At 35.2% G+C, this 27,967-nt stretch overlaps 1 protein-coding gene across 2 annotated transcripts in view; it reads right to left on the minus strand.

Annotated features, from left to right (window-relative positions):
* KIT (KIT proto-oncogene, receptor tyrosine kinase) overlaps positions 1 to 27,967 on the minus strand; it is a 66,327-nt gene that overhangs the window by 5,004 nt on the left and 33,356 nt on the right. For both annotated transcript variants that reach the window (XM_053703965.1, XM_053703964.1), the window contains exons 5-19: positions 23,660 to 23,819; positions 22,167 to 22,356; positions 21,848 to 21,963; positions 21,639 to 21,753; positions 13,099 to 13,283; positions 12,334 to 12,440; positions 12,031 to 12,157; positions 9,861 to 9,965; positions 9,632 to 9,742; positions 5,553 to 5,703; positions 4,047 to 4,126; positions 2,989 to 3,116; positions 1,599 to 1,721; positions 707 to 818; positions 521 to 620 (exon numbers count right to left, since the gene is read on the minus strand). In XM_053703965.1, coding sequence (XP_053559940.1) covers positions 521 to 620; positions 707 to 818; positions 1,599 to 1,721; positions 2,989 to 3,116; positions 4,047 to 4,126; positions 5,553 to 5,703; positions 9,632 to 9,742; positions 9,861 to 9,965; positions 12,031 to 12,157; positions 12,334 to 12,440; positions 13,099 to 13,283; positions 21,639 to 21,753; positions 21,848 to 21,963; positions 22,167 to 22,356; positions 23,660 to 23,819 — 1,910 coding nt within the window. The remainder of the gene's footprint in view (positions 1 to 520; positions 621 to 706; positions 819 to 1,598; positions 1,722 to 2,988; positions 3,117 to 4,046; positions 4,127 to 5,552; positions 5,704 to 9,631; positions 9,743 to 9,860; positions 9,966 to 12,030; positions 12,158 to 12,333; positions 12,441 to 13,098; positions 13,284 to 21,638; positions 21,754 to 21,847; positions 21,964 to 22,166; positions 22,357 to 23,659; positions 23,820 to 27,967) is intronic.

The raw sequence follows: 27,967 nt of genomic DNA on the forward strand, positions 1-27,967 counted from the left end.
TGGTGTCAGTGTGGGTAGGTGATCGCTCGCATGCGCGCCCCCGCACGCTCCCGGCACCCGGCGTGCACATTGCACTTACAGGAGCCGGATGCCGGGTAGCGATGGGCCGCCCACCCGCCTCCCTGTTGCGCTCCCACCCACCAACGAACCGGCCGCATCGCTACCGGTGCAGAGAGGGCCACAGAGTGGCTCTCTCTGCATCGGATGCTTTCTAAGGGTATTGCAGGATGCCTCAATATCGAGGCATCACTGCAATACCCTGAGAGCTGCTGGAAGCGATTGCGATCGCTTCCAGCACTCTCTTAGACAAGTGACGTACCAGGTACGTCCATTGTCACTAACTGCAAGTTTTTGCAGGACGTACCTGGTACGTCACTTGTCATTAAGGGGTTAAAGTCAATGTAGTATTTTGTTGTTACTACCAGATAGTAAAGTCCCCAACAACAATACAAGTTGTATTACTTTTTATTTTATAAAACAAAAATGGTCCCCTAGGATTAAACCATGGAATAAGACTTACAATTCAGCTGGTGCACAGTCTGGACTTGCCATTCTATATCCATCTTTGATCATTTTGTAGAATTTGGAGTCCACGGGTATATGCGGATAGGGGCTACTTCCTGCAAAAATATATCATTTGTAAATGTGGAATCCTATTGAGGCCCAATAATATGATACCAAATTTAAATAAGGAAATCAAATTTACCTAGTGAAAAGATTTCCCAGAGGAGAATTCCATAAGACCAGACATCACTTTCAAATGTGTACACGCAATGAAAGATGCTTTCCGGAGCCATCCACTTCACTGGTAATCGAGCCTGGAAATACAAATTATTGTACAAATAGTTCAAATGATATATACTCCAGATCTCTACATTAATAATATGTTATACTATCAAAAGCATTCATATGTTCCGTTTTGCTCTTAGCAGCAACTAACTTTGAAACTGAAGCTAAAGATTAATGACTAAATAGTGTAAAAAAAACAAAAACAACAGAGCACAACAACATAGTTAATTGTATATGAAACTTCAGTTGAATTTTTGCCCTCTAAATTTATAACTATACATTACAAGAAAGTGAGACTGCGATCAGATGCAATTTTGCACCTACACATTGGCCACCACATTGAGTTGTGTTTTTTTTTAAACAGAAAGTTGTTTGAAACTCCTTTCTTTTTTAGAACTGAAGGAAAACTATAGTAAAGGAAAAATGGCCTTTTGGGGGTTAAAATAAAAAAATGTTTTATATATAAAAAAAGCTCCTCTAAGCACTTTAGGTAATAATCTCAATTTGAACAAATGTCAGTATTCTAGCTTCCATACATTTATTTTAACAATAACTAGTTTAAAAGATCAATACATTTTATTCCCCAGTAAAATGTACATTACTTACACATTTTCCATTATGTACAATAGAAACCTCTAATTGGTCTACTAAAGTGTCATTTTTGAATGAAATATCTTATTATATAACCAAATTGTTATGCACTGCACCAGAAAAGAGTGTTATGATGTGATTTACTGTCTTCTCAAGTTTTTTAAGTTAATTTCAAAGAGCTTAGCAGTAATAACTGAATTACACCTGCTTGGACTTACATTTCCCTTGACAACATAATTTGAGTCATTCCTGATATCTCTAGCCAGGCCAAAGTCACAGATTTTCGTTATTCGACCATGAGTGAGAAGAATATTCCGAGCTGCCAGGTCTCTGTGAATGCACTATAAATAAATCATTTAATTAATGTATGTTACAGTTTAACATTTGATCAATTAAATTGTAATATAAATCTAGACCGCAGTAACAATACTGGATATTTCCACTTCTAAACACAAATTTAATAAATAAGCAAGTTAATAATAAATAAATACATATATATTATACATGAACTGCTACCTTTATTCATTAAAGGGCATAAAAGTGCTATAAGAAAATACTCTGTGTTACCTAGGTATATGTTTCAATAAAGGTTACCAAGAGAACAATGTAAATTTGATAATAGAAGTGAATTAATAATCATCTTAAAATTGCATGGTCTACCTGAACCAAGTAAAATTTTGACTTTAAAATCTCTTTTTGAATAGTGTGTCCCTGTCCAGACTACAGATACAAGAGTGGCCCTTAACAGACAGTGAGCAATTAATACATGTGGATTATTTTGCCACAAATATATATATATATTTTTTATGAAACATATCTAACACATTTAATTGCTGCTCATTCATGTACATTAGAAAAAAATAATAATTTAAGATCTCTTTAAAACACTTGGAAATTAAATGGGTCTCATGTGGATCATAATATTGATATCAATCAAATATTTATTTTAATGAAACTGTTTAGCTGTTTTAGGCACAAACTCTAGCAGAAGATCAATTATATTATCTTGGCAAACAAACTATTAGCTTAGCTGCTAAGAAGGCTGCAATATTATCTGATTGATAAATCAATAATTATTAAAATATGTTGGCTTTGAGATCAAAGTTAAGGGATGCAGTACTTATACTATTTTAATTTAAAGGAACATGAAACCCAAACATTTTCTTTCATTATTCAGATAGAGAATACAATTTTAAAAAAGATTCCACTTTACTTAAATTATTACATTTGCTTTGTTCTCATGTTATTCTATGTTGAAGAGATACCTAGGTAGGTAGCGTGCAGTGCATGACAGGAACTAGTGCTGTCATCTACTGATCTTGCTAATGTATAACAATGTTGCAAAACTGTTACCATATAGTGCTAAAGACACATGCCTATGCCTGAGCGTACTTTCCTGCTTTTCAACAAAGGATAAGAAGAACTGACTATTTGATGATAGAAGTAAATTAGAAAGTTGTTTAAAATTGTATGCTCTATCTGAATCATGACCAACAAACATTTTAGGTTTTATGTCCCTTTAAATAAGGGCTGTTTTCCCTCAATTCAATATAATAAATAACACTTCATAATAAAGCGCAGTTTCTGTTTCTTTGCAGAAATACGTACATTTTTAGCAGAGAGAAACTTCATGCCCTGTGCAACTTGGTAAGAGAAGCTTATCAGATCTTCTGTATCTAATGCTAAATCGTCCTCCTCTGGCATTGCGATGGTGACGTCCTGATCAACATACGAGCCTGCATTGCATAAAAACTTTATTAAGCAGAACTTCAAACAAAGTGAATAAACTACTGCTGAATAATTTATCTTTGTTGTGTAAATCTGCTGTCAAGAAAATAACATGAGTTTTAAAGGTTAAACAAAAAATACATTACTTTGATGAAAGATCACGTTTAACAAAAATGTAATTTAAAATGTTATGATGTAAGAGTTGTTTGAATTATATTGTTCTTAAATGACACCCATATAAATACTGGCTAACTATTAATGGCTTAAAGCAGGGGTGACCAAACTTTTTCTATGGAGAGCCAGTTTACTAATGGTGAGATTGGCTGTGGGCCACATTAAGATTACTGCCTCAATACAAAATTAGATTATAATCACAATTTGTATTTATTTAGCACATGAACATTTAGTTAAGCATTGCAATATTGTGAAGTATCATCTTTTAGATAGCACAGAGATTGTTTTTTTTTTTACTATAATGTCCCTTTATGATTTTAGCCTGGTAATAAAGGGATTATCTATATTTTAAACAATATTTTTTTGGGGAGAAGACTGTCCCTTTAAAAGTACATTATTCTAAAATAAAATAAAAATATTTTTATTAGACAGTGGAATTAAAATCTGTTGACTTTTTTGACTGAAGTAATGAGAAGTGTTTAAAATGAAAATTGAGCAGTAACAGTTCCGTACATTTTAAAGCTCATTGGCTGACAAGAACTTCCTATTTATGGTTATTGGATGATTGGTACAAATGCTTATTTGGTCTATCAGCCAATGAGAATTAATAGGAAGTACATAACTGATGCTGCTTTTAGGAACAGAAAAAAAAATTAACACGTTCAATTTTGACTCACGTATATGAATGAAAGAACATTTTTGAGTACAATTTCCCTGTTATAAATAACGGCTTTGGGACGACATTTTTTTTTCTTTCAACTCACCTGATCTTCTTTTGTCGTTCTTTGTTGGAACAACATACGGCACCCCTGGCTTCATATCCATGTACTCACTCATGGCATCACTGTGAAACAAGAGGAAGAATTTGGATTCAAAACACTGTCAATGTTTACAGTTTCTTAAATGAAGAAACCACGAACAAAGAAAAGGATATACACTGTTTTATTTGGCAGGGAAGCATGCATTACAATTACTGACATCCATATTCTTATGCTTCTGTCGTACAGGATGCTAGTCTAATTGCTGCTTACTGAAGATCACTAACCTACTACTATTGATAACAGTAACAAAGGATAATACAACATCAGACAAGAAAACAGTGCTTAGCTGTCTTTGCGTAACCCCTTGGTTACCAGAGCAATCCATTGCAGACCAACATAGAAGGTAAAAGGGCTGCAGGTTTTGGCTTCCAAAACTGAAGTCTCAGATACCCTATCCTGATATGTTTACGAAATGTTCAAGCTCTGGATAACCTCATTACAAATGTTAAGCACAGAAGTTAAAACAATTAACTGTGGTAAAAAGAAGACAGAAAATGATAAACAATAGACTGGTCTCAAGGGATATTTTAAGCCTGTGTGGTTTATGTTAGCCTGACCTACAACAAAGTGCGTCCAAAAATAAATACTCTATCTGGTCAGAGGATGCATGTGTACAACATAGCAATGGATTCTCATTTCTTGAACGTCTTGAGTTTTTTTTTTTTTTTTTTAAAAAAACAAATAAAAAAAGAGCTACTAGTGCTAGTTTTTGTCATGTAAAAAAATTCATAGAAAAGTCTATTTAAAGGGACATTCCAGCCAATATAGAAATGCACTTTTTTATTTTCAATAGAATATTTTTTTATAATATACTTACAAATATGTTATTTTGTAAAAGCTAGCACTGTTTCTGTTAGAGTGTTAAATGTGTATTGGCATTTGGAGCATATCTAGATATGCAGGAAGCACCAGCCTATTCCTAAATCTCACTTAATTGTTAGATAGGGGCACCTGATGCTGCTTTATTAATGATAAGTAGATAAATAATATTAAAATTAGTTAAAGTAAAAAGGGACAAATTACCCTTTTAAAAAGGCCGGGATTTCAGCATTTTTAAAAAGTTTAAAAAAAAAAGTATTTATTTTTATTACATAAATTACCACACAAAAATATTTTAAATAACTTTAAACTTAGCCTAAGGGCATCCAAAAAACACTAAAAATTATAATTAAAAAGAGACATATTCCATATCAGGAAAAGTTTGCCATAAAAACCAACAATGAAATAAAGTTATAATCCCTTAAAGGAGACCTATAACACCTCTACCAGAGGGTAACCCCAACCACTTATTGAAGGGATCTGTTACCATGGCACAAATTGAGGTTCCAGGTAGTCTTCTAAGAGAAATCATACACAGCATATAACATCAAAGCCCAGCTCCCTTTAAAGGAAAAAGAATATAAATGATAAATTAATAGATATAAATAAATATTTTAGGACCACACTTACCAAGCAAGATCTCTTGAATTAAGAAGATTTTTGTACAGTGCAGTTTCTGAATGATCTTCAAATTTCGGGCAAATAAACGAATCGCGCTTTCTTCTCAGATAATTTAGAAGGTCTCCATAACAGCAATACTCAGTGATGACTAATGTAGGACCTACAAAACAACACGTTTTTTAATGTTCAAACATTGAAAAACTATGAACTTTATGATTATTGGGGGAATGTGAGAATCCCATATAGTACCAGCAATACAATAGTCTTGCAATAAATTCCTGGGGAATCACTGCCTATACTGAAAATTTTGAATACTACAGTATACTCTTAGAAAAGATATGTAAGAAAAAGATAGAGCGAGGTACTGAAATTTTCATTTTCAATTGCTCTTGCTAAGTATTTGCCTTTGTGTATAGAAAGAGATAAATATGGCCTTTGTGTGAGAGTTAAGATAATGAGCTCTGCCCTTTCTGTAGGCTCAGCTCATTTGAATGGGATGTTTGTGGTTTTAATTAGCAAAATCAGCTATTTAAAATACAGAAATAAAGACAATCAATTTGTAATTAATTTAATACTCTGCAGCTGGTAACACAATAAGGGGAACCCCATTTTACAGTACAGTGTCCCTTTATAAACGGCTAAAAAAAAACAAAAATCTATCATGTCTATGAAGATGTTTGTAGTTACTACCAGTTGTTAAAGAGATACTGTACTAAATATGTCAAATCATTTTTGCATAAAATAAAGTTAAGAAAAGCCCTTTTAATTTAAATGGAAACAAGAAGCGAATGCATAATGCTCACTCATACATAGAGAAGCCTATACACTGACAGGAAATTATGCTTTATCCAGCAAAGGAACAGACGTTTTCAAACAATAAAATACACCTTTTTTTATGAAGAAAGGGAAATTTTAGTACATTGTCCCTTTAAGTGTACAAAATAAATGTGATCAAACCTAACAAAGATAATTAGACTTATTGGGGGCACAGAGAATTAATTTTGCATTTTGGGGTGAGAAATATGTGGGAATGTGGCAACTGTCTAAAAATGTGCATTAGTATGTTTTCATATACATAGTCCAAAACTAAATTATTCATAATTTAGTGGTAATTCAGGCTAACCGTATATTCAATATACTGTTTAACAGTAATGCAATGATTTTGGTGCTGCCCAGCATCAAGTGAGTTAATTATCCTATACTGTCTTCATGAATTCATTCTTAATAAGCAGAATAACAAAGAGTTATTGTAGATAAGCTGCAATTACAGATGCGCTTTGTAAAAATATAGATAATGATATGCGATTTGTCTGAAGCGCGAACTAGCAACAGAAAACAGGAATTCAATAAATGAGCATGAATACAGAGCACAAGATCAAAGCTGAAGCATTAACAAACATGCCAAATTCAAAGCATACCGAAACAGCAGCAATACGTTACTGTTATGGCAGAAACAAATTGATTTTCAGAGATACATTTTTACAAGCGGACTGAACACAGCATTCACTTGTATACAGAAGGAGCATTCAACTCTTACAGTAATAAGAGTCAGAATGTCTTTTTATTGTTGGTTCACCAAATGTTTTTCAAGTAATTTGGCTGTGACAGATACCAAAAGACAGGGAGTCACAACGACAACCTTTTAATGAATAGATTATGTTTTTCTTGTCTTCAGCGGAATGATTGATGTAGCTATTCAATGCTCAGAGGATAGGGCAGCTGAAGTCCATATTAACAGTACTTTTGTTGTCATGGTTTCTTAAAAGCTTAGTAACACTTAGGGACTTATGTTGAACTTGCAATTAAGCTATTAGCATTAAACTCTTGGGCAGCCAGGTGGCTAATTGAGGATTCTGCTTCATCTCATATATCTGTATTTTTTTAACGTTTGCTTCATCACATATTCACATATTTGTTATGAATTAAAAGTATCTTCATTTGGGCTTTTCCCAGATACATTCCACGTTATGCTTTGCTAACGCCATGTCTAAAATGCAACTAATGCATTATAGGAAAGTTAAAAATAGTTTCAGTCAGCACACTCACGATGTGCTTGTTTCTTGAGCCACTCACCATCTCCTAAATGTAAATGAGAGTGTGGCCAAAGCATCAAGAACACTTTACGATAATGCAGTTTTTAAAAAAAATACTATATGTATTAAAGGTTTATTAAAGTCAAATTGTATGTATGTATATACTATATATTGGAAGGTCTACATGCAAAATAGAAGTTCTAAAAGTGTTTACAGCTCTCTCTTTTGTTAGCACAATGTGCAGCATTTTACATTTCAGAAATAAACAACTTGAAAACCCTGGTGAGTATGTTTAGCATAGTTTTTGTACTGCTCTAATAACTATAACTGTGCATTACATAGCTGTGTCATACAAATAGCAGGATTTTGCAGTGTATTTAGGTTACAGGAGTCCCCCCCCCCCCATAAATAACACCCCTGAAAAATAAAATAAATACGTTAAATTAAAACCTAGTTAAGATATTCCTTTAGTTAGGTGCTAGTTAGCTAACTTAGCTTTATATAACATTCATAAACATATTAATAAACAGAAACTTTTAAAAACATTTGTTGTGTATCAAAACAGAAATCTACATCTATAATAACTAAATATAGTTTGTAAATGACATGTATAGTAACAAATGGTCAATATTCATTGCATAATATTTGCTTACAGTAGTAGTTCCTCTGCACGACACAATATTCACACGCAAGTTTCCCAGCTTCAACACATTACAAAAGGTTTTAAGTCTATTTGCTAAAAACTATGTGTAACGCAACTAGCACGTATCTCTTGTCACCATTAGCTGTGTATTTGTACATAGATTGTTGCACTCTGTATTTCAGCAATTTAGTTAATTTATCCATTGCAAACAAGCATGTTTTATTTATGTTAAAGTCTCCAGCAGATCTCCTGAATTCCTGACATCAAAGATTAGAGTTTATGTTGATTTGCCCCATGGAAATATTTTTTTGTAGCAGCAGATTTATTTTTAAGATCTATACTGACCCTACAAAAATAATGAAAAGGGAACTTAGAACAGTCCCCACAGTTCCTCTGCTGCAATAAGAAGGAATAAAAAAAATCCATAAAATCTGTTAGTGTACGACATATTGGGCAAATGCACAATTTTGGTGTTATAACCAGAACTCTCTGCTTATGCACACTGCAGTAATGCATGTTCATTCAAGGGACATTAAACACTAAATATATTTTATTCTAATTATGGGAGCTGCCATTTTGAAACTTAGATTATACTGCAGGGCAGTGAAGGGGAGTTGCTGCACATGTGCAAACAGGTCAGTACTGGAATGTAGTGATAGCTAGATTTAAAATGACGGCACCCATGACTAGAGAGGTGGGGAATAACCTAAATACTATACTTATAAAATGTATTTTGTTTTTAATGTCCCGTTAAGCTTACACCAATATGAGGTAATGAACAGTGCATGTACTCAGCAGGGGCATTTTGTAACTGCTCAAATTATATTTTTAACAAAAGAATGCAAAAAATGCACCTTTTTTAGTTTGCACAGCACTTTAAATCTGCTAGTTCCCTTTATTTACACAAATAAATAAAGCCACAGAGTCTTTGTAAAACCATTTACTGATTTATGTTAGCGGTGAATTTGGTTTAAGTATATCTTGTTTCTATATTTCATTTCACAAAACATTCAGTTATTCTTATTATTATCGTCTATCTGTAGTGCAGCAACCGATTCTGCAGCGTTAAAAGTGTAAACTGAAAATATGTTATTTTATTACTACAATGTTCCTTGCACATTACTCTGTGTTTAATCCATGCAAAGTTTTTCTCTGGAGCCGCAATGCAATTCTGCAACCTAGCTGGACACATCTGGTGAGCCAATGACAAGAGGAATGTGTGTAGCCACCAATTATCATCTAGCTCCAAGAAGTGCATTGCTGCTCTTCAACCTACCTAGGTATGCTTTCCAATAAAGGATACCAAGAGATTGGAGTAAAGTTGATAAAAGACGTAAACTGAAAAGTCTCTAATAATTGCATGCACTATCTGATACAAGTTTAATTTTGTTTTTCGTATTCCTTTAACTAACCTCCAATAGTGCAAGCTCCCAGAAGATTCACAATGTTTTTGTGATGACCAAGGTAGCTTAAAACCTTTAGTTCCGACATAAGGGCTTCTCTTTCTGTTGAATGGGCACTGGCTGCAATCAGAAGAAAATGTATTTATAAAAAACAAAACAAAACAACATCGCCTTAAAATAAAATGAATTGGGAAATTAACGCTAGAATAAAAAATGGAAAAAAACAAATAGAACTTACGCTTTAGCATCTTTACAGCAACTGTTAATGTGCTGTCTGATTTAAAGAGGCCATAAGCAGTAGCTTCAACAACTTTTCCAAATGCTCCAGCACCAAGAATTTTACCTGTTTTTTAAAAAAAAAATTGGAGACCATAAAAAAAAAAAAACAACAACAAAAAAACTAATTATGTCTGTGGACAAAAACAAGGAAGATTGTTTTGTTACACTAAACAAAACCTTTGGTCTCATAATAAATCACCTTGCGTGGAACTTAGAATATATATAACAAATAAAAAACTATTGTAAAGTGTAATGTGATACAGTGAGAACAGGTCAATGCAATTGCTATGTGTATGTAACATACAGTATATAGCAAATCCGTAACAAACTTATATTTACTTTACTTATCAAACTAAAATCACAACTTAACCCCTTAATGACAAGTGACGTACCAGGTACGTCCTGCAAAAACTTGCAGTTAGTGACAATGGACGTACCTGGTACGTCACTTGTCTAAGAGAGTGCTGGAAGCGATCGCAATCGCTTCCAGCAGCTCTCAGGGTATTGCAGTGATGCCTCGATATTGAGGCATCCTGCAATACCCTTAGAAAGCATCCGATGCAGAGAGAGCCACTCTGTGGCCCTCTCTGCACCGGTAGCGATGCGGCCGGTTCGTTGGTGGGTGGGAGCGCAACAGGGAGGCGGGTGGGCGGCCCATCGCTACCCGGCATCCGGCTCCTGTAAGTGCAATGTGCACGCCGGGTGCCGGGAGCGTGCGGGGGCGCGCATGCGCGTGCGCGCGCGGGTGCGCGCGCACGCGCGCGATTACCTACCCACACTGACACCAATGAGTGGGAAGAGGGGGGAAAATATATATATATGAGGATCTGGGAGGGGGAGGGGGTTGGGGTATTGTGGGGGGCTGCTACACTACAGAAAAAATTAAATTGGTAATAAAAAATAATAATAAAAACACTTTTTTGGGGGGCAAATTGGGTACTGGCAGACAGCTGCCAGTACCCAAGATGGCGGCAATTAGGTAGGGGAGAGGGTTAGATTGCTGGGGGGGGGATCATGGAGGTTGGGGCTAAGGCAGGAGTCCATCACAGCTAAAACATTTTATTTTTTTTTATTAAAAAAAATAAAAACTCCTTTTATTTAGTACTGGCAGACTTTCTGCCAGTACTTAAGATGGCGGGGACAATTGTGGGGTGGGGGAGGGAAGAGAACTGTTTGGGAGGGATCAGGGGGTGGGATGTGTCAGGTGGGAGGCTGATCTCTACCCTAAAGCTAAAATTAACCCTGCAAGCTCCCTACAAGCTACCTAATTTAACCCCTTAACTGCTGGGCATAATTTACGTGTGGTGCGCAGCAGCATTTAGCGGCCTTCTACTTACCAAAAAGCAACCCCAAAGCCATATAAGTCTGCTATTTCTGAACAAAGGGGATCCCAAAGAAGCATTTACAACCATTTGTGCCTTAATTGCAGAAGCTGTTTGTAAATAATTTCAGTGGGAAACCTAAAGTTTGTGACAAAATTTGTGAAAAAGTGAACTTTTTTTTTTATTTGATGACATTTGGCGGTGAAATGGTGGCATGAAATATACCAAAATGGGCCTAGATCAATACTTTGGGTTGTCTTCTAAAAAAAAATATATACATGTCAAGGGATATTCAGGTATTCCTGACAGATATCAGGGTTCCAATGTAACTAGCGCTAATTTTGAAAAAAAGTTGTTTGGAAATAGCAAAGTGCTACTTGTATTTATGGCCCTATAACTTGCAAAAAAAGTAAAGAACATGTAAACATTGGGTATTTCTAAACTCAGGACAAAATTTAGAAACTATTTAGCATAGGTGTTTTTTGGTGATTGTAGATGTGTAACAGATTTTGGGGGTCAAAGTTAGAAAAAGTGTGTTTTTTTCAATTTTTTTCCTCATATTTTATATTTTTTTTATAGGAAATTATAAGATATGATGAAAATAATGGTATCCTTAGAAAGTCCATTTAATGGCGAGAAAAACGGTATATAATATGTGTGGGTACAGTAAATGAGTAAGAGGGAAATTACAGCTAAACACAAACACTGCAGAAATGTAAAAATAGCCATTGTCATTAAGGGTAAGAAAATTGAAAAATGGTCCGGTCATTAAGGGGTTAAATACAAAGAAGAATATATTCGACTAACCGAAACAGAGTTTGTCCCTTGGGAATTCCCATTTGTTGTCATATGGAAGTTGTGTCGGATCAATATAAACATAATTGTTTCCATTTATCTCTTCCACCACTTTCCACTGGATTTCATATTTTGGTTTCTGTTAAAAAAATAAAGGTATTAACAATGTCACCTTGTGTATAAGTCTAATTATTCAATATCTGTCAGGCTACGTCATAGATGCCTCTCTTCTGTGTATTTCTTTTGGCTCATTCCAAGTAAAAACATGAAGGACATTGATTAAAAAGGAAAAAACAAAACAACAAAAAAACCAACCTGCATATATTTGTAAATGAGCACAGCAACAAGAATGCCCATCAAGCCAGCGGCTACAATAAACCCGATCAGCAGAGGCGTGAACAGAGAATGGGAGCGGAGTCTCTCTAGAAACAAGCAATGTAATGTGAGATGTATATTCATCAAAAAAGATGATCTTATAATTGCATTAACATATTCTGCATTTATTGTAAAGAAATCAGTAAGCTACCATCTGAGAAGCTACATCATAATTGTATAATAATAATAATATATTTTGTTAGTTTTAACTCAAAACAACTTAAAGGGACAGTAAAGTCAAAATTAAACTTTCATGATTTGGACAGAGCATGCAATTTTAAACAACTTTCCAATTTACTTCTGTTATCAAATTTGCTTCATTCTCTGTTTTTGAAGAATAAAACTAGGAAGGCTCATAAGGGCTCAGGAGTGTGCACGTGTCTTTAGTACAGTACTCTATGGCAGCAGTGTTTTGCAACATTATTTGTAGCTTTGTTATACAATGTTGCAAAACACTGCTGCCTTAGAATACTAAAGACACGTGCACACTCCTGGGTTTTTATGAACCTACCTAGTTGTACTCTTCAATAAAAGATACCAAGAGAATGAAGCAAATTTGAAAACAGAAGTAAATTGGAAAGTTGTTTAAAATTGCATGCTCTGCCCGAAACATGAACGTTTAATTTTGACTTTACTCTCCTTTTAACAAGTACAAAACATTTGGTTCAAATGAAAAACAAAGACACTGAGGCGTTGCTTAAGTACCTTTAATAGCAAAACTGAAAACAGAAGAACTTCTTTCCACCTCATTGGAAGCGATACACTGCACTGTGCCATTCTTCTTGATGCCACTAACATCAATGGTACTTTCTACCACTATGCGCCCAAGTGATGAATTTTCTTGGCTAAACTTGACATCCGCTGGTGAAATTGGTGGTGAGTCTGTACACCTGTGAAAAGGATGTCATCCTCTTTATAATAAAAACTGAAGGCGTCTACATTGTAGCAATATTGTAACTTAAAGGGACAGTAAACACCTTGAGAATGGAATACAAAATGCTTAATTATGCTCAGTAAAATAACTTTACAGTATACATTCATTTATTATTTTGCCACCTTTTCTTGTAATTTAAGTCTGATTTATTTTCTGGTTCATGGCAGACTTCACAAGCCTAACAATGCCACATATCTCTCCATAATTTGTAGTGGTTATCACATAATTTCTGCTAAAGCCAAACAATGTAGATTTTGTTAACACAATGCCCTGTCTTCTCCAAAGTAAAGCCCAGATTGTCTCATCCAAATAATGAAACTGGCGGGTGGAGTTTCACCACTGAAAAACAATAGGAGCAAGCAAAGTGCTAATCTGTTCTAATATAGTTCAGACTCTGCTAATACATTAATCTAGTGGAAGACTGCAGAAAAATGATATTCCTATATACAAAGAAAGATTTCTTCTAATTTCCTGACTGAAAACACTTCATACTAATTCTCTAACAATAATAGCCACAACATTAAAAATAATAATATATATATATATATATATATATATATATATATATACAGACAACAGGCAGGCTACTTAACATTTCATCCACTCAGGGTACTTCCATGGTATTGATAGTAGTAAAGAATGGGGATGCACTCGCCAGGATTTCCAAAGTTACCTTTTAATGTAACGTTTCGGGGTGTTACCCTCTTCGTCAGACAATACAAAATAACAATGCACAACCTACTTACCCCCGTGCCTTTTAAACTAACCTAAGTGATACAGTTCCAGGTCATCACCTGTGATGCCACTCCCACTATCAGCAATCAACAGTTGAAGACCCCCACTGTGCTCCCAGTGCGTGTGACTACCTAATCATATAAACACATAAGCATATTAACTAAAAGTGAACACCAAGTACCCTATTTTACCATGTGGTTATTTCTGTAAAATAGGGTACTTGGTGTTCACTTTTAGTTAATATGCTTATGTGTTTATAAGATTAGGTAGTAGGCCTGTCAAAAATAATCGTTTTGACGATGCATCGCGATGCGGCATGAAACGATTCTGCATCGATGCGCTGAGACGCGATAATCGATTAACGTTACCCACGTGACCAGCCTCCAGGAAACGTAAAAGAAAGTGCGCGAAAGTGCGCGGTACATCGTTTTGACGTCACTGACGTCACGTCACCCAATAAAGCAACATGGGCGCTCATGGGCGGTCTCTTGAAGTGCCGAAGTTACGCAGTAGGAGCAAAGCAGCAAAGCAGGAGTTTGTTGCCTGAGATTGATGATGGTACACGGCGGTATACTACAGCTACACGGCGGGCTCATTTTTATTTTGTGGGAGACAGAGGAGGAGACCTATGGTGAGAATTAGACTAACTAACTGTTTGTTTAGTTAATAGTTACCAAAACGTTGTACATTTTGCCAATGCCATGCCATAATTGCCATTGCCATGCCTGCCTATTGCCTCAACTGCCTACTACTTGCCAATAGGTAAACTAATTATTAACTTACTTAAAGAGCAAATCAATAAGGGGTACACAATCACATTTATTACACAATAAGGGGTAACAATTAAATACTTGCCTTATTTACTTAACGTAGTATGCTGAGCTGACTGAGGCTCAGGCTGCTGCATAATTAATTGCTGCATTATTGAATAATATTGCATATATAAAAAATGTATTATAAATAAATATAGTATACTATTATTGTCTAATAATGTCTCTATTAGTCTAATCTGTATCTATTATCTACATGTTTTTCACATGGATGGATGGCCTGGTCTGAAGTTCTAATATTTTAATAATATATTAATTCAAGAAAGTGCATGCAATTTTAAACAACTTTCCCTATTATATAATTTGCTTATCCTTTGTTGAAATGCATAGCCTCCTCCTTGTGCACAAAGTATTATATACTTAGTAAGTAATGTGTGTGCTGTGCAATGCATTGCTAATATGTCATCAACAAACGATATCTGAGAAGTATGAAGCAAATTAAATAATAGAAGAGTTAGTTATGATGTTTATTTAAAATTGTATTCTCTATCTGAATCATGAAAGTAAATGTTTGGGTTTTTGCACCTTTAAGTGTGTAATATATTACAGTAACTGTGTCAGTGAGTGAGTGATGTCCCCTGCAATTATCACAATGCAATTTGTTTTAAAATTTATGTTCGCAAAATGTATGGCATTGGCAAAGTAGTTGAAGTTACTAGTACTTGTTGATTTTACATTTGCGGCTTGACATTTTGACAACTGGAACTTAGTGTATTTTCTTTTTTTTTTAACACTGACAGAGTTTGACGTTGACAACAACATCATCCGTCACATATGTACATGTCATGCTAAAATGACAGAGGGAGACAAAAAAGATAGAGAGATAAAAAATGCACCTAGCATTTTAAAAGCAAGCATCTGGGCACATTTTGGATTTTATGAACATACTGGAAAGCACGAATTGGACAAGACACACGCGGTTTGTAAAGCCTGTCACACAAAAATTAAATACCTAGGGAATACTACTAACTTGAGAAATCACGTTAGACGTTTTCACTCTGAGATGCTAACCCCTGCCGCTGTCGCCAGTGCCACTGCCAAGGAAATAACAAGACTAGCTGAAGCTCATCAGCCAAGAATTGATGCAATGCTGTCAACTTTGCCACCCAACTCTGAAAAAGGGAAGAGAATAACCAAAGCTGTGGCAACTTTCATAGCGAAGGACCTACGGCCTTACTCTGTTGTGGAAAACCTTGGGTTTCGCAACCTGTTGAAGACACTAGAGCCACGTTATAAGATCCCGTCACGCAATCACTTAACAGAAAACGTTATACCTGCACTCTACCAAGAAACAAAAGCTCAGGTAATTGCATCAATGAGCCAAGCCAGTCGAGTCGCACTAACGTGTGATTCATGGACTTCAGTCACGACGGAGTCTTATGTAACAGTAACTGCACATTACATTAGCAAGGACTGGAAGATCTTGTCGCATGTGCTGCAAACGAGAGCAGTTTATGAGTCTCACACGGGTTCTCATCTGGCGGAGCTACTGTCTCGTGTCGTGGAAGAATGGCAGCTGTCCGATAAATCTGTAGTGCTTGTGACCGACAATGCTTCGAACATGATTGTTGCTGCTCAAGTTGGAAAATTCCCTCATGTAAAATGCTTCGCCCATACACTGAATCTCGCATCCCAGCGGGCGCTGAAAGTGGCCACGCTCTCCAGGCTTTTAGGCAGAGTGCGACGAATATCAACATTTTTTCACCGCAGCACTACAGCAAACCACTGTCTGAAAGAAAAACAGAAATGTCTTGGCCTGAAGAATCATAAGCTAATAACTGATGTGACAACAAGGTGGAACAGCTCATATGACATGGTCGAGAGGTTCCTAGAACAGCAACCTGCAATCTGTGCCACATTGTTGTCTCCAGAAGTCAGAAAAAGTGAGTCAGATCTCTGCACTCTCAACGAAACAGATGTGTCAAATGCAGAGGATGCTGTGAGTGCATTAAAGCCAATGAAAGATGCAACCACACTGATGTCAGAAGAGCGCAATCCAACTGTTTCTCTCATTGCCCCTCTAAATGCACAACTGCTCCAGAACATGACAGACACCATGGGAGACACACCCATGATCCATGAGATCAAGAATGCCATCAAAACAGATCTCCTGAAGAGGTACAGCAGTGAGGCAGAGAAGAAGATACTTTATACAGCCTCTGCCCTGGATCCTCGTTTTAAGGGACTGCCTTTTATTCTCACAGAGGAGGAGAGATTGGAGATATACAGAGGAGTGACTGAGGAGGCTGCATCCTTGGAGGTAATTTTAATTGCATCATGTTTCTTGAATAGATGTGAGCTGTTGTATGCATTTATTTATGCATTACTGTCTCTCTGAGCACACACATAGCATTAGCTGGCTGGCTGCTCGAGGTAATAATGAATGCTATTTTTTCTATTCTTTTGTTCAAACACAGATTGAGTGTACTAGTACAGTTACATCTAGGAGGACAAACGTGGATGAAGTGCCACTGCCTGAGGGAAAAGAAACTCTGGAAGAAAAATCAGCCATCGAGGAGGATAACCCTTCTCCTCCCAAAAGAAAGTCCACATCGCTTCTCATGACTTTGCTGGGACAGTCTTTCACTGACACTGAAGGTACAATAGAACCCAAGACCCCCTATGCCAAGGCTGAAGAGGAAATAGAGAAATATTGTAAAGCCCCATCTCTGCCTCTCACTGAAGACCCTTTGAAATGGTGGCATGTACATGAGGTCATATTTCCCCTCCTCTCTCATTTGTCAAAGCGATACTTGTGTATCCCAGGTACAAGCGTGTCTGCAGAGCGGGTTTTCTCCACTGCAGGAGATGTGGTAACGGCTAAAAGAAGCACCCTCAAACCAGAGCATGTGGATCAACTAGTGTTCTTACAGAAAAACCTACATATTCCATAATTCTGAGTAGTGATTCAGGTTTATAATATTAATATTTAATGTTTTTTGGCACATCCAGAAGAAAGTGCTGTGTGCCCCACTGCCCAGTGCAGACTACTGTTAAGTTATTTTATATTTGTTACTGTTATATAGCTTATAGCTTTTTGAAAAATGAAGCTTAAAACCTTGAGTAAATCTTTGTTGGATCACAAAATATACTAGTACACTACACGACACGACCGACCACGTCACTCTGTCACAGTCACACACACACACACACAATACAAAAGAAACAACACACAACTGCACACACCTCATGTGTGCGTGTCAGTCAGTGTCACCCTTCACCATGATTCACTCTTTTTATGATGTGTGTTTTTTTTGGTATTGTTTGACTGTGTGTGACTGTGACTGTGTGTGTGTTGTGTAACAATATATTTGTGATCCCATAAAGATATTGATAATCAAAGTTAGTAAATCTAGTAGTTCAATGCTACTTCTTGTATAATGTCTATTACTACTTCTAGTGTTACTGTGATGTTTGCCAATCAGGAAGTGCTCTGTTTTGTAGATGTTGTGCTATTGTTACAGCACACCCCTGTATTGTTTGCAATGCAGTGAGTGCATAGTGCACACTGCATAAGGGATTATTAATATTATTCATTCACACTAAAAAATTGTCTATTTTAAATAGACCCTTTAAGAAAGATATCATATGTTTTTGTTTATGATCCCAATCCCAAATGCCATCCCACCCACTCCCAGGCAGATCTGTAGGGGTTAACCGAATATAACCAACCAGTTAACAATAACAATGTGTGTACTGCAGTGTCTAACTGTCTCTTTATGAGTGTGTGAGTGTGTCTGTGAGTGAGTGAGTGCCAGTTTGAAAAGTTTGTATGTATCTCATTCTCTATGAGTGTGTGTGAGATGAGTGTATTAACTGCCTTTGAATTTTTTTGTTTGTATGTGATTGTGTGTCTGTCCCAGTGTCACTGTCTAAGTGTCTATGAGTGTGAGTGTGACTGACTGTGGTGCCATTGAATGTTTTTGTTTGTGTGTGTGTCCCACTGTGTCTCTAGTGTCTGAGTGTCTAGTGAGTGTGACTGTCTAACTGTCTATGAGTGCACTATGCAGAGAGTGAGACTGAAGCCAAACCCCACTATAGGGGAAGGAAAAGCCTTGAGTAAACCTTGAGTAAATCTTTATTGGATCACAAATATACTGTACACTACAGACAGTACAGCACACACACAGTGCCACACACAACAGCACAATACAAAAATAAAGCACACACACCTCAGGTGAGTGGCGTGCCACCCTTTCTTCACCATGATTTACTCCTTGATGTCTGTGTCCTTTTTTATGTATTGTTTGTTTGTGTGTGACTGCTGTGTACTGTTCAGTGACAGACTCAGTCACTATTCAGTTGTGTGTAGTACTGCTTTAACAGTAACTAATAACTAACTAATTATATTTGTGATCCCATAAAGATAATATAATCATCAAGAAGAAACTGTAGTTATAGTAGTTCAGTTCAATGCTACTTGTTTTAAATGTCTCTCTCTCTAGTACTATTGTAAGTCTGTAACTGTGTAAACTAATTGTATATGTCACAATCACATGTGTGTTGTGTGCACACTCTGTGCTGTGTGTTGTGTTCCAGATTCTTCACGTGATGTTTGTTTGCCACAAATTGACAGTCATGAAGGCACAGTGGACTGCACCTGTAATTTTGTACCTATAAGGGATTTATGTTTTGTTTTCTGAGGACAATTTTCACACAAATAAGGTATTATGGTGGTAACTTAAGCTTAACCTATCTATTTGGGTTTTAATTTAATGTCTATTATATTATTATTACTAAGTAAGTAAAGAAATTAAATTAAAACCAACATAGATAGGTTAGACATTTATTTGTTGTTCATGTTTCTTTACAAGTGTATAGTGTACTACTTACTAATATATAATATATACATTTAAATATTTTCTTTTACTGAAGAAGTACACTGTGAGCACTGCACTTTTTACACTACGTACTCTGTAACTACAGTTTGATGCCATAATATTGTTTCCAAACCAATACAACAATTGCCATTTAGTATTTACTGTTCTATAAACTGTTGTTGTCTGCTGTGTTCAGACTTTGCCACAGGAAGAGTGTCCTTTTTTGAGCTAATAAAATAAAAAAAGAGTTTATTTCAATACTTTGACTTCTTGAATTTTTTTTTCTGAAAAATTTAAAAATTGGGCAGAAATAGTGCAGTAATCGTGATGCATCGCGATGCATCGTAGAATCGAATCGTATCGAATCGTTACGATGATAATCGTAATCGAATCGAATCGTGAGACAGGTGAAGATGCGCAGCTCTATTAGGTAGTCACACACACTGGGAGCACAGTGGGGGTCTTCACCTGTTGATTGCTGATAGTGGGAGTGGCATCACAGGTGATGACCTGGAACTGTATCACTTAGGTTAGTTTAAAAGGCACAGGGGTAAGTAGGTTGTGCATTGTTATTTTGTATTGTCTGACAAAGGGGGTAACACCCCGAAAAGTTACATTAAAAGGTAACTTTGGAAATCCTGGCAAGTGCATCCCCATTCTTTACTAATATATATATATATATATATATATATATATATATATATATATATATATATATATATATATATAAATACAAAACACTGATAGATGTGCTATGACATTGAGCAGGTTAGCTCTATTTTGTACCAATATATTGATTTTACAGCTACATATCCTTTCATGTTTCACACATTTGTGTATCATTGTTCAGTAAACAGATGCTAGACCAGATTATGAAAGATAAATAGCATGATTTATAGGAAAACTAAATTACTACAATAATTTCAACAGTAGTAACATGATTAGATTTATAAATGCTGACTACAACAGACAGAGATCATTGACACAGGTTTACAGTTAGAAGTGCTGGGCACTGTAATTGCTTAGAATACTCTAAATGGTTCTCAATGGGGTTTTTTAAACTTAATTATATATGGACAAGTCATACATATTGTAGACTGTCGCCTATGTCTGACTGTCACTCAACAAGCAATCAGGACACAATTAACAATATATGCAGTTCAAAAAAATCTGGAAAAATATTATCGTACATTTTTTTAGCATAAAAAAGAAAAAGAATAAACATATAAACAAATATAATGTTCAATGAAAGTGCAAATGCTTCCTAATATTTCTTATTTTCATTTAAGTTCCGGTGGAGATAAATGTGATTAAAATCTCCCCGTTTTATAAAAGAGCCACACAAAAAATATTGTATAACTAATAACAAAATCTAGGCAAGAATCCCCAGAAGTATTCTGTATACATTGTTACCAATACACCAGAGAACTCTGGGTAAGATATTCAAATGGAATATACAACATTTCATGCATTTTGCTTCCAGTACTAATATTTCTTAAAATTACTCATTGATACCAATACTGCATAAATCATTGTATAAAACAGTTCAATTGTAATTTAAATGGAATTAAAATTGTTTACACACAGATACATAGATAGACAGATACAAGCACAAATATTAGTTTAAACTCATAGCATGCATATATCATTGTAGATACATTTAAAACTATTATTTTGTCAGCAGAAGTTGCATTGTTTTACCATTCTTCAGTATGTTTATCTTGTCTCCCCAATACAGGGAACACATAATGACAGTTTTTTATGCATAATTAAACATTTATGGGTAATTTGACTTTAAGTTAAATGTCCCTTCATTAATCAATAAATAATACTTGTTCTACTTTGCCTTATTATATTTTGGAGTGAATTGTGTGCATGAAAACTTTAGCAAACTTGAACAAGAAAAAAAACGTCATTTAAATGTACCTTTGCTCACTTCCCGGACAGAAGAACCACTCAATTGTTGGTGCTGGGAACCCGGCGGCTACACACTGCAACATACCATTGCTAATCCTTTCAGCAATGAGAATTTCTGGTCTTGCTGCACAGGGTGAAAAAGAAAGTAGTATTCAATGTTAGATACTCTGTGTACTCTTTTTTTACTGAATAAATATTCATCATCTTTGCAAACTTACTTTTTACAAACACGTTGAAAGTTACTGAAGCATTGGCATCCGAATGGGAAACGTAAAACGTGTAACTGCCTTTCTCTGCTCCTTTTAATCGGATTAGATGCAGCTCACTAACATACCTTCATTAAAAATAAAAACACATACACTTTTAGACTGCAACTGCCTAGAGGGGACAAATCATTTCCAACATGAGAATTGACCAAACCCACTGTTTGTATTGCTTTGGTGACCAAGACATGTGCAATATGCTGACTGAAGTAATTTCAAGTGAATTAATATTCTGCATATATGTAACGAGAAATTTAAGTTATAATTTTCATACCTGTTGTCACCCTCAACTCGAGACTCTACAAAATGGTCTGATGTGTTTAATAGTGTTTCATTCATATATGTCCAGAATTCTTCATCAGGCCTGGGATAGGCATCTACATAGACCGTAAGTTCAAGGCTCTCTCCAGCTATTACATCTACAGTGGTGTTCTCCGTTACAGTCAAGTTGATGTATCCCATATCTAATGATCAAAAAATTATCAAGAATTAGTAGCCTATTTAAATTAAACCATACATTTTATAAAACACTCTAGGAAACAATAATGTAACTGATACATTTAGAAAATATCTGAGTAAAACATATTAGTTTAGACCACTGTTTTCAGGCCTCCCTAACAGGACAGATTTTCAGGATTACCTTGGGTGAGTGCAGGTAAAATAACCGTGTTTACTGATCAGCTGATTATTTCACCTGTGCTCTAGTTCAGATATCCTCAAAATGTGGCCTGTTACGGAGGCCTCAGGACAGGTTTGAATTAGACAATACCTACAGACTTACTATAAACACTTTTACCAAACAAAGTTATATTTTAGCACTCAATACTTCCTGTCTGCAGTACAGAGCAAAATAATTACAGGGAAAATAGTGCCCTAAAAGTATATTATATTATATTTGAATGCAAGAATTACAATTTATACATGTGTCTAACCTACTACTAATTACTATTAATAGAACCAGCACTTCTAAAAGTAATATATAACCAGATCAGTATAATCAAGACTAACAAAACAGTATTGGGTGTTAAAAATAAGTCTCAATTGCACATAGTATTATAATTGGAACACTGATATGCTGCAAATGAAATGAAAATATGCATATACATAAAAGCTCAGTTTGTATTATGGGATCTTAATTCCATTCCATGGGTTAAAGCCTTCTTCCAGCGTTACTCCCCCCTGTGAAATTCTTAATATGAATTATACACGTGGCAGTGTATTTTTAAGTAAGCAGTTTTAGGTTTTCTTTAGATCTTTCACAATATTTTGTGTAGCAGATGCCAGAATAAAACTGTATTTTGTGCGTAAAACTCTTCAGATCGCAGGTCCCCTCTTATGATCAAACATAAGTCTGCATACAATCACTTAACAAAAGAGTGCAGTAGTGACGTTTTGCACATTGCACAACAAGCAGGCACAGCACTTTCCATTGCAACACTGTATTTCATGTACACTTGACATCTGTATTTAACACATAACATGGGAAGATGTTATTCAGAGGCAGCTGTATTTGATTTGGGAGAATAGATGATGGAAATAAAATCACACAAAAAACAACCTATAGGAACTGAATCACCTGGGTGATATCTAATCTTAAAAAACACAAAGGGGTATTGGCTAAATTGTGAAAAATAACATATCCTGTCACAGTTAATACATATGTTTTTGGCACTATTTTTAAAAGTTTTTTTTTTGTTATTAAATTTTAACCCCTGTTATTATGAAGCCATGAATGATATTTGGCCACCATAAAACAGAGCTACTTACCTATAATATCTAATGTGAATGTGACATTCACTGCTCCAACAGCGTTCCATGCACGGCAGGTGTATGTTCCAGACTCGTTAAACTGAACTGCATTACTGCTTAAAGTTAAATTTTTTTCATAGGAATAATCAGGAAACATTGTGATCCGTTCATTGACAACCTGTCAAGGAATAAGAAAATTGCCAGATATAATAGAAAATATTTCTTAAGCCAAAACATAAGAAGCACTGATGACTAAACAATACCTTTGGAAGAACAGTTTATTATTGAGATATATCTGATTACAACATCTATCTATATGATTAAATTATGTTAATATGAGTGAACTTTATGATCATAGCATCATGAACAGACAAAGTAAACTTAATGAAACTGTCTAAAGATAGGGAATGGTAAGTGATACTGCAGGGATTTGTGTGTAAGGAAGGAAAGTGAGACTACATGTAGCCTGAAAATAATATGTGGCTTTCCAAAATGCCAATCAAAATATGCTCTTCAGGCTGAAAGAACGTGAGCGACAGCAGAATGCTATTATTATTAATGTTACTGATTAGATTGTATTGTAAAAACAGGTTGCAAGACAAGTACATTTCTTTCTTAATTTGCAGCTGTCAGTCAGTAACAGGAATAACCTTATATTTTCTGCAATCAAATGAAACATAAGTACCAACTGTTTGGATTGGCCTTCATAGTACAGGGGAAATCTACAAAAATTCAAAATAAACTAAAAATCTTTTTTTATTAGTGATATCGTAGAATATTATTTATGATATATCTGTATATGTTACATATCTCCTTTATATAAATCATCCCCATTATATCCTAGTTTATGTCTGCAAAACTCTGCTTTACAATGTTATGTTGATTGTTATATACAATTCTAAGACAAGTTTTTGCACTGCAATAATAAATATACTGAAAGTTCTAAGAATATTTATAATTGCTGGAAACTCCTATCCAATACAGGCAGAAATCCCCTTATCCAAACAGCATGGGACCCGAAAAGGTTTGGATTTCAGAATAGTTTGAATATTTAAATATTTGCATTTTAAAATGAGACAGCTTAAAAAGGGGATGGAACAAAGTGTAAACAACAATCAGAAAGGTAATATTTGTTGTTTAAAATAAATATAGACTTGTATTTGCATTTTAGAACACAAAAAAACAAAACAAAGACAAAGGCAGAGAAGATAGTGACTTACAGGGAGGGAAAAATAGTAACTTTTGATAAATGTATTTCATATATATATATATTGATTAAAAAGTTGGATTTCAGAATAAGTTTGGATTTGTACCTGTGTTGTGAAAATATTTGTTGGAAATACAGTGTTTGATTTGTCAATTTTGTAGTGTATAATAATTAGTTTGGGATGTGAGCAGAATGCAGACTGTCTTGTGTGTGTAAATCAATGTAAAATGTGTGGTTTGATTGATTTTAAAATTATATTTATTTAAAATTCATTATTGCAGAATGTTTATTCAGCATAACGTATAAGCAATGTTAGTGCCATTACGCAATAGTAAACAAGGGAGAATTTGCAATATTAATCATGCTTGCTATGTAATGCTGTTCCCCAGAGTGACTACACATTTAAAGATTTAAAGCAAGGTGCAGTGGCACATCAACAGGACAAAGGATATTTCCACATTCCATGCACACAGAGCTTCTAACAACCGTCACCAAGCTTCTGTAAACAGACACTTCTATACAAACACAGGGTTGGAAGGCAGACGACCAGGTGTTTTTGTTTACCTATTTTTCTTAAACTCTTTAAACCAGGAAAAAACAATACAAACAAATTTGGTAGACATTAAGCATCGTGTGCAGCTTTTATGTATTATGACACACCACAAGCATTGGTATGCACCGCAAATTATGATACTCTCTTTGCAGTGATAATACCAATCATTTTTGTGCTTTTATAGAAATAGGGGAACGTTTCAACATTGGTCCTTAGCCAGTAACTGTATGCTAGACAGTCTCCAAATAATTACTCAACAGAGGACTTTAATTAAATGATAAACACTGAGACTCTTCAAGGTCTGCTCATATGTTCATAAAATGTACCATAACTCCTGTGCCCGTTTGTAACATAAGATCATATTTTCTTTTTATGGAGTCTGTACCTATATTAAAGAACACATGCTTGCAGTGTTTGCTTAAAATACTTCTTTTAAAGAGATTTTAATACAGTCTATAACATTGTTGTGTTTATAAAAAAATAAAAAGCACTAAGCAGTGGGTTAGTTATACTTAATATAAATGGTTTTAACACACTCGTTTCTTTTTTATGTTTACTTAGATTTTTTCTAAAGGAGCACTGTTTCCTATGCCTTTAATAAACCTCTAATGACATATTATTAACAAAACAGTTCATTAAATAATGTAAAATAAAGCATGGTTTGCATGAAGTGATGCCCCTTAAAGCCATTGTGACAAACTAGGCAGTTACTAGATGAATACAAAAGTAGAAAAATATGTAATAATCTTATATAGACATTTCATAGCTCAAACATTGCATTGTTTATGATATCTAATGAAATACAACAGCACACAAGGTAGGATAAATTGATATTAATGCTATTTGGACACTATTGATACCTTACAGCAGTGGCAGTTCTATACACCTCCCAACACACTTGTAGCACCCCAAAAGGGCTCTATATATTATGTTCACCAACTTTATTTGCCCCCCAATTACTTTCCCAAATATTAAATGGATATGAAACCCACATTCTCATGATTCAGATAGAGCATACAATTTTTAACAACTTTGCAATTTACTTCTTTTATCTAATTTGCTTTGTTCTATTGGTATCCTTGGATGAAAAGCATACCTAGGTTGGCTCAGGAGCTGGGATCTAGCTGATTGGTGGCTGCACATATATGCCTCTTGTAATTGGCTTACCAATTTTTACAGCTAGTTCTCAGTAGTGCATTGCTGCTTCTTCAAGAAAGGATAAAAAAAGAGAATAAAGCAAAATTGATAATATAAGTGAATTGGAAAAATGTGTACAAATGTGTGCTCTATCTGGGTTTTATGTCCCTTTAAGCTCTTGAACCTCCTCTGACTTACAGGTATATTGTTTTAAGTACCATAGCATATTTTAACAGGGTAAAATTGCTGCTGGCTTCTGTGACAGGAAATGGGTTGACCTTGTTAAAGGGCAAACTTAACTAGGGAGCAGGCAGGGGGAGGAGCAGAGACAGCACTTGTCCTTACAAAACTGGGGCTCCCAGAATCCTTTAGTGGCCTTGGCCATTGTCCACTTCTCCCTGCCTGCTCCTTGGTTAATTTTATTGTAACTTCATCTGTACTGCAATTGTACAATCACCTTTTATAATAGTAGTTGTAGTAGTTTGTACTAGCAGCCAAAAAACAGCATAACTAAAACTTTCTAAAGAATGTTACTTTCTGTAAAAAGGAAATTAAAGGGAGTCTGTACTAAAATAAACTATCAGGCATATAAAAGAGCAGCATTTACTCAGTAAAAGCTATACTGCAGTTTTGTGCTACCTACTCATTTTTACTGGTTTATAAAGACAACTGCTTCTGCTTTACCGTTGGAGAGGGACAAATCTTTGTAAGTGTGACACAGAAATTAGTGAGGTCAGGAACATGAACTTTAAAATAAGAACTCAAAAACAGAAACTAAAATAGGAGGAAAATATTTGTCTACAATGTCCCTTTAAACATTTACATACATGGAATGTTAGATAAATAAATTTGATTATAAAATTGACATCCCTCACCCTCAGTCTTCCATAAATGTATACGTGCATGTCCCTTTAATACATACACATTAACATGTTTAACTGGTTTCTGACAAATCTAAATATTATTTGGCCTGGGAGGTCTCTAAGCTGACAGCTCAATCTTTCTAAGTCTCACTTTGTCTGTATGTATTCTCATTGTGATCCACTTAAGCTTTTAAACTGTTCTCAGTATAGACACAAATATTAGAGACATAGCTATTTGTTCAGTGCTTTAAAAAAAGAGTAATGTACAAAGCTTTACTTCATAAAAACACACAAGCCAAACAACATATGTATACCTTTTTGCTGTTGATGTTACGGTTGTTTTCTCCATGATATATTTTATATTGTTTACTTACAGAACGTGTCACTCATGCATAGGCTGTCAAACCTTTTTAAAATTGGCTGCATCATTTATAATTCAGATGATAAATGATACAAACAGATTTCTGCCAGCAGCACTGTATCGTGTCATACTAGTAATTATCAAGATCTCAGTGTTCTCCCCAGGGCATACCACACTGTGCTGATTTTACTGACCAGCCAGCTAA

The sequence above is a fragment of the Bombina bombina genome, chromosome 2, assembly GCF_027579735.1.
Source record: "Bombina bombina isolate aBomBom1 chromosome 2, aBomBom1.pri, whole genome shotgun sequence".
NCBI classification, from domain to species: domain Eukaryota; kingdom Metazoa; phylum Chordata; class Amphibia; order Anura; family Bombinatoridae; genus Bombina; species Bombina bombina.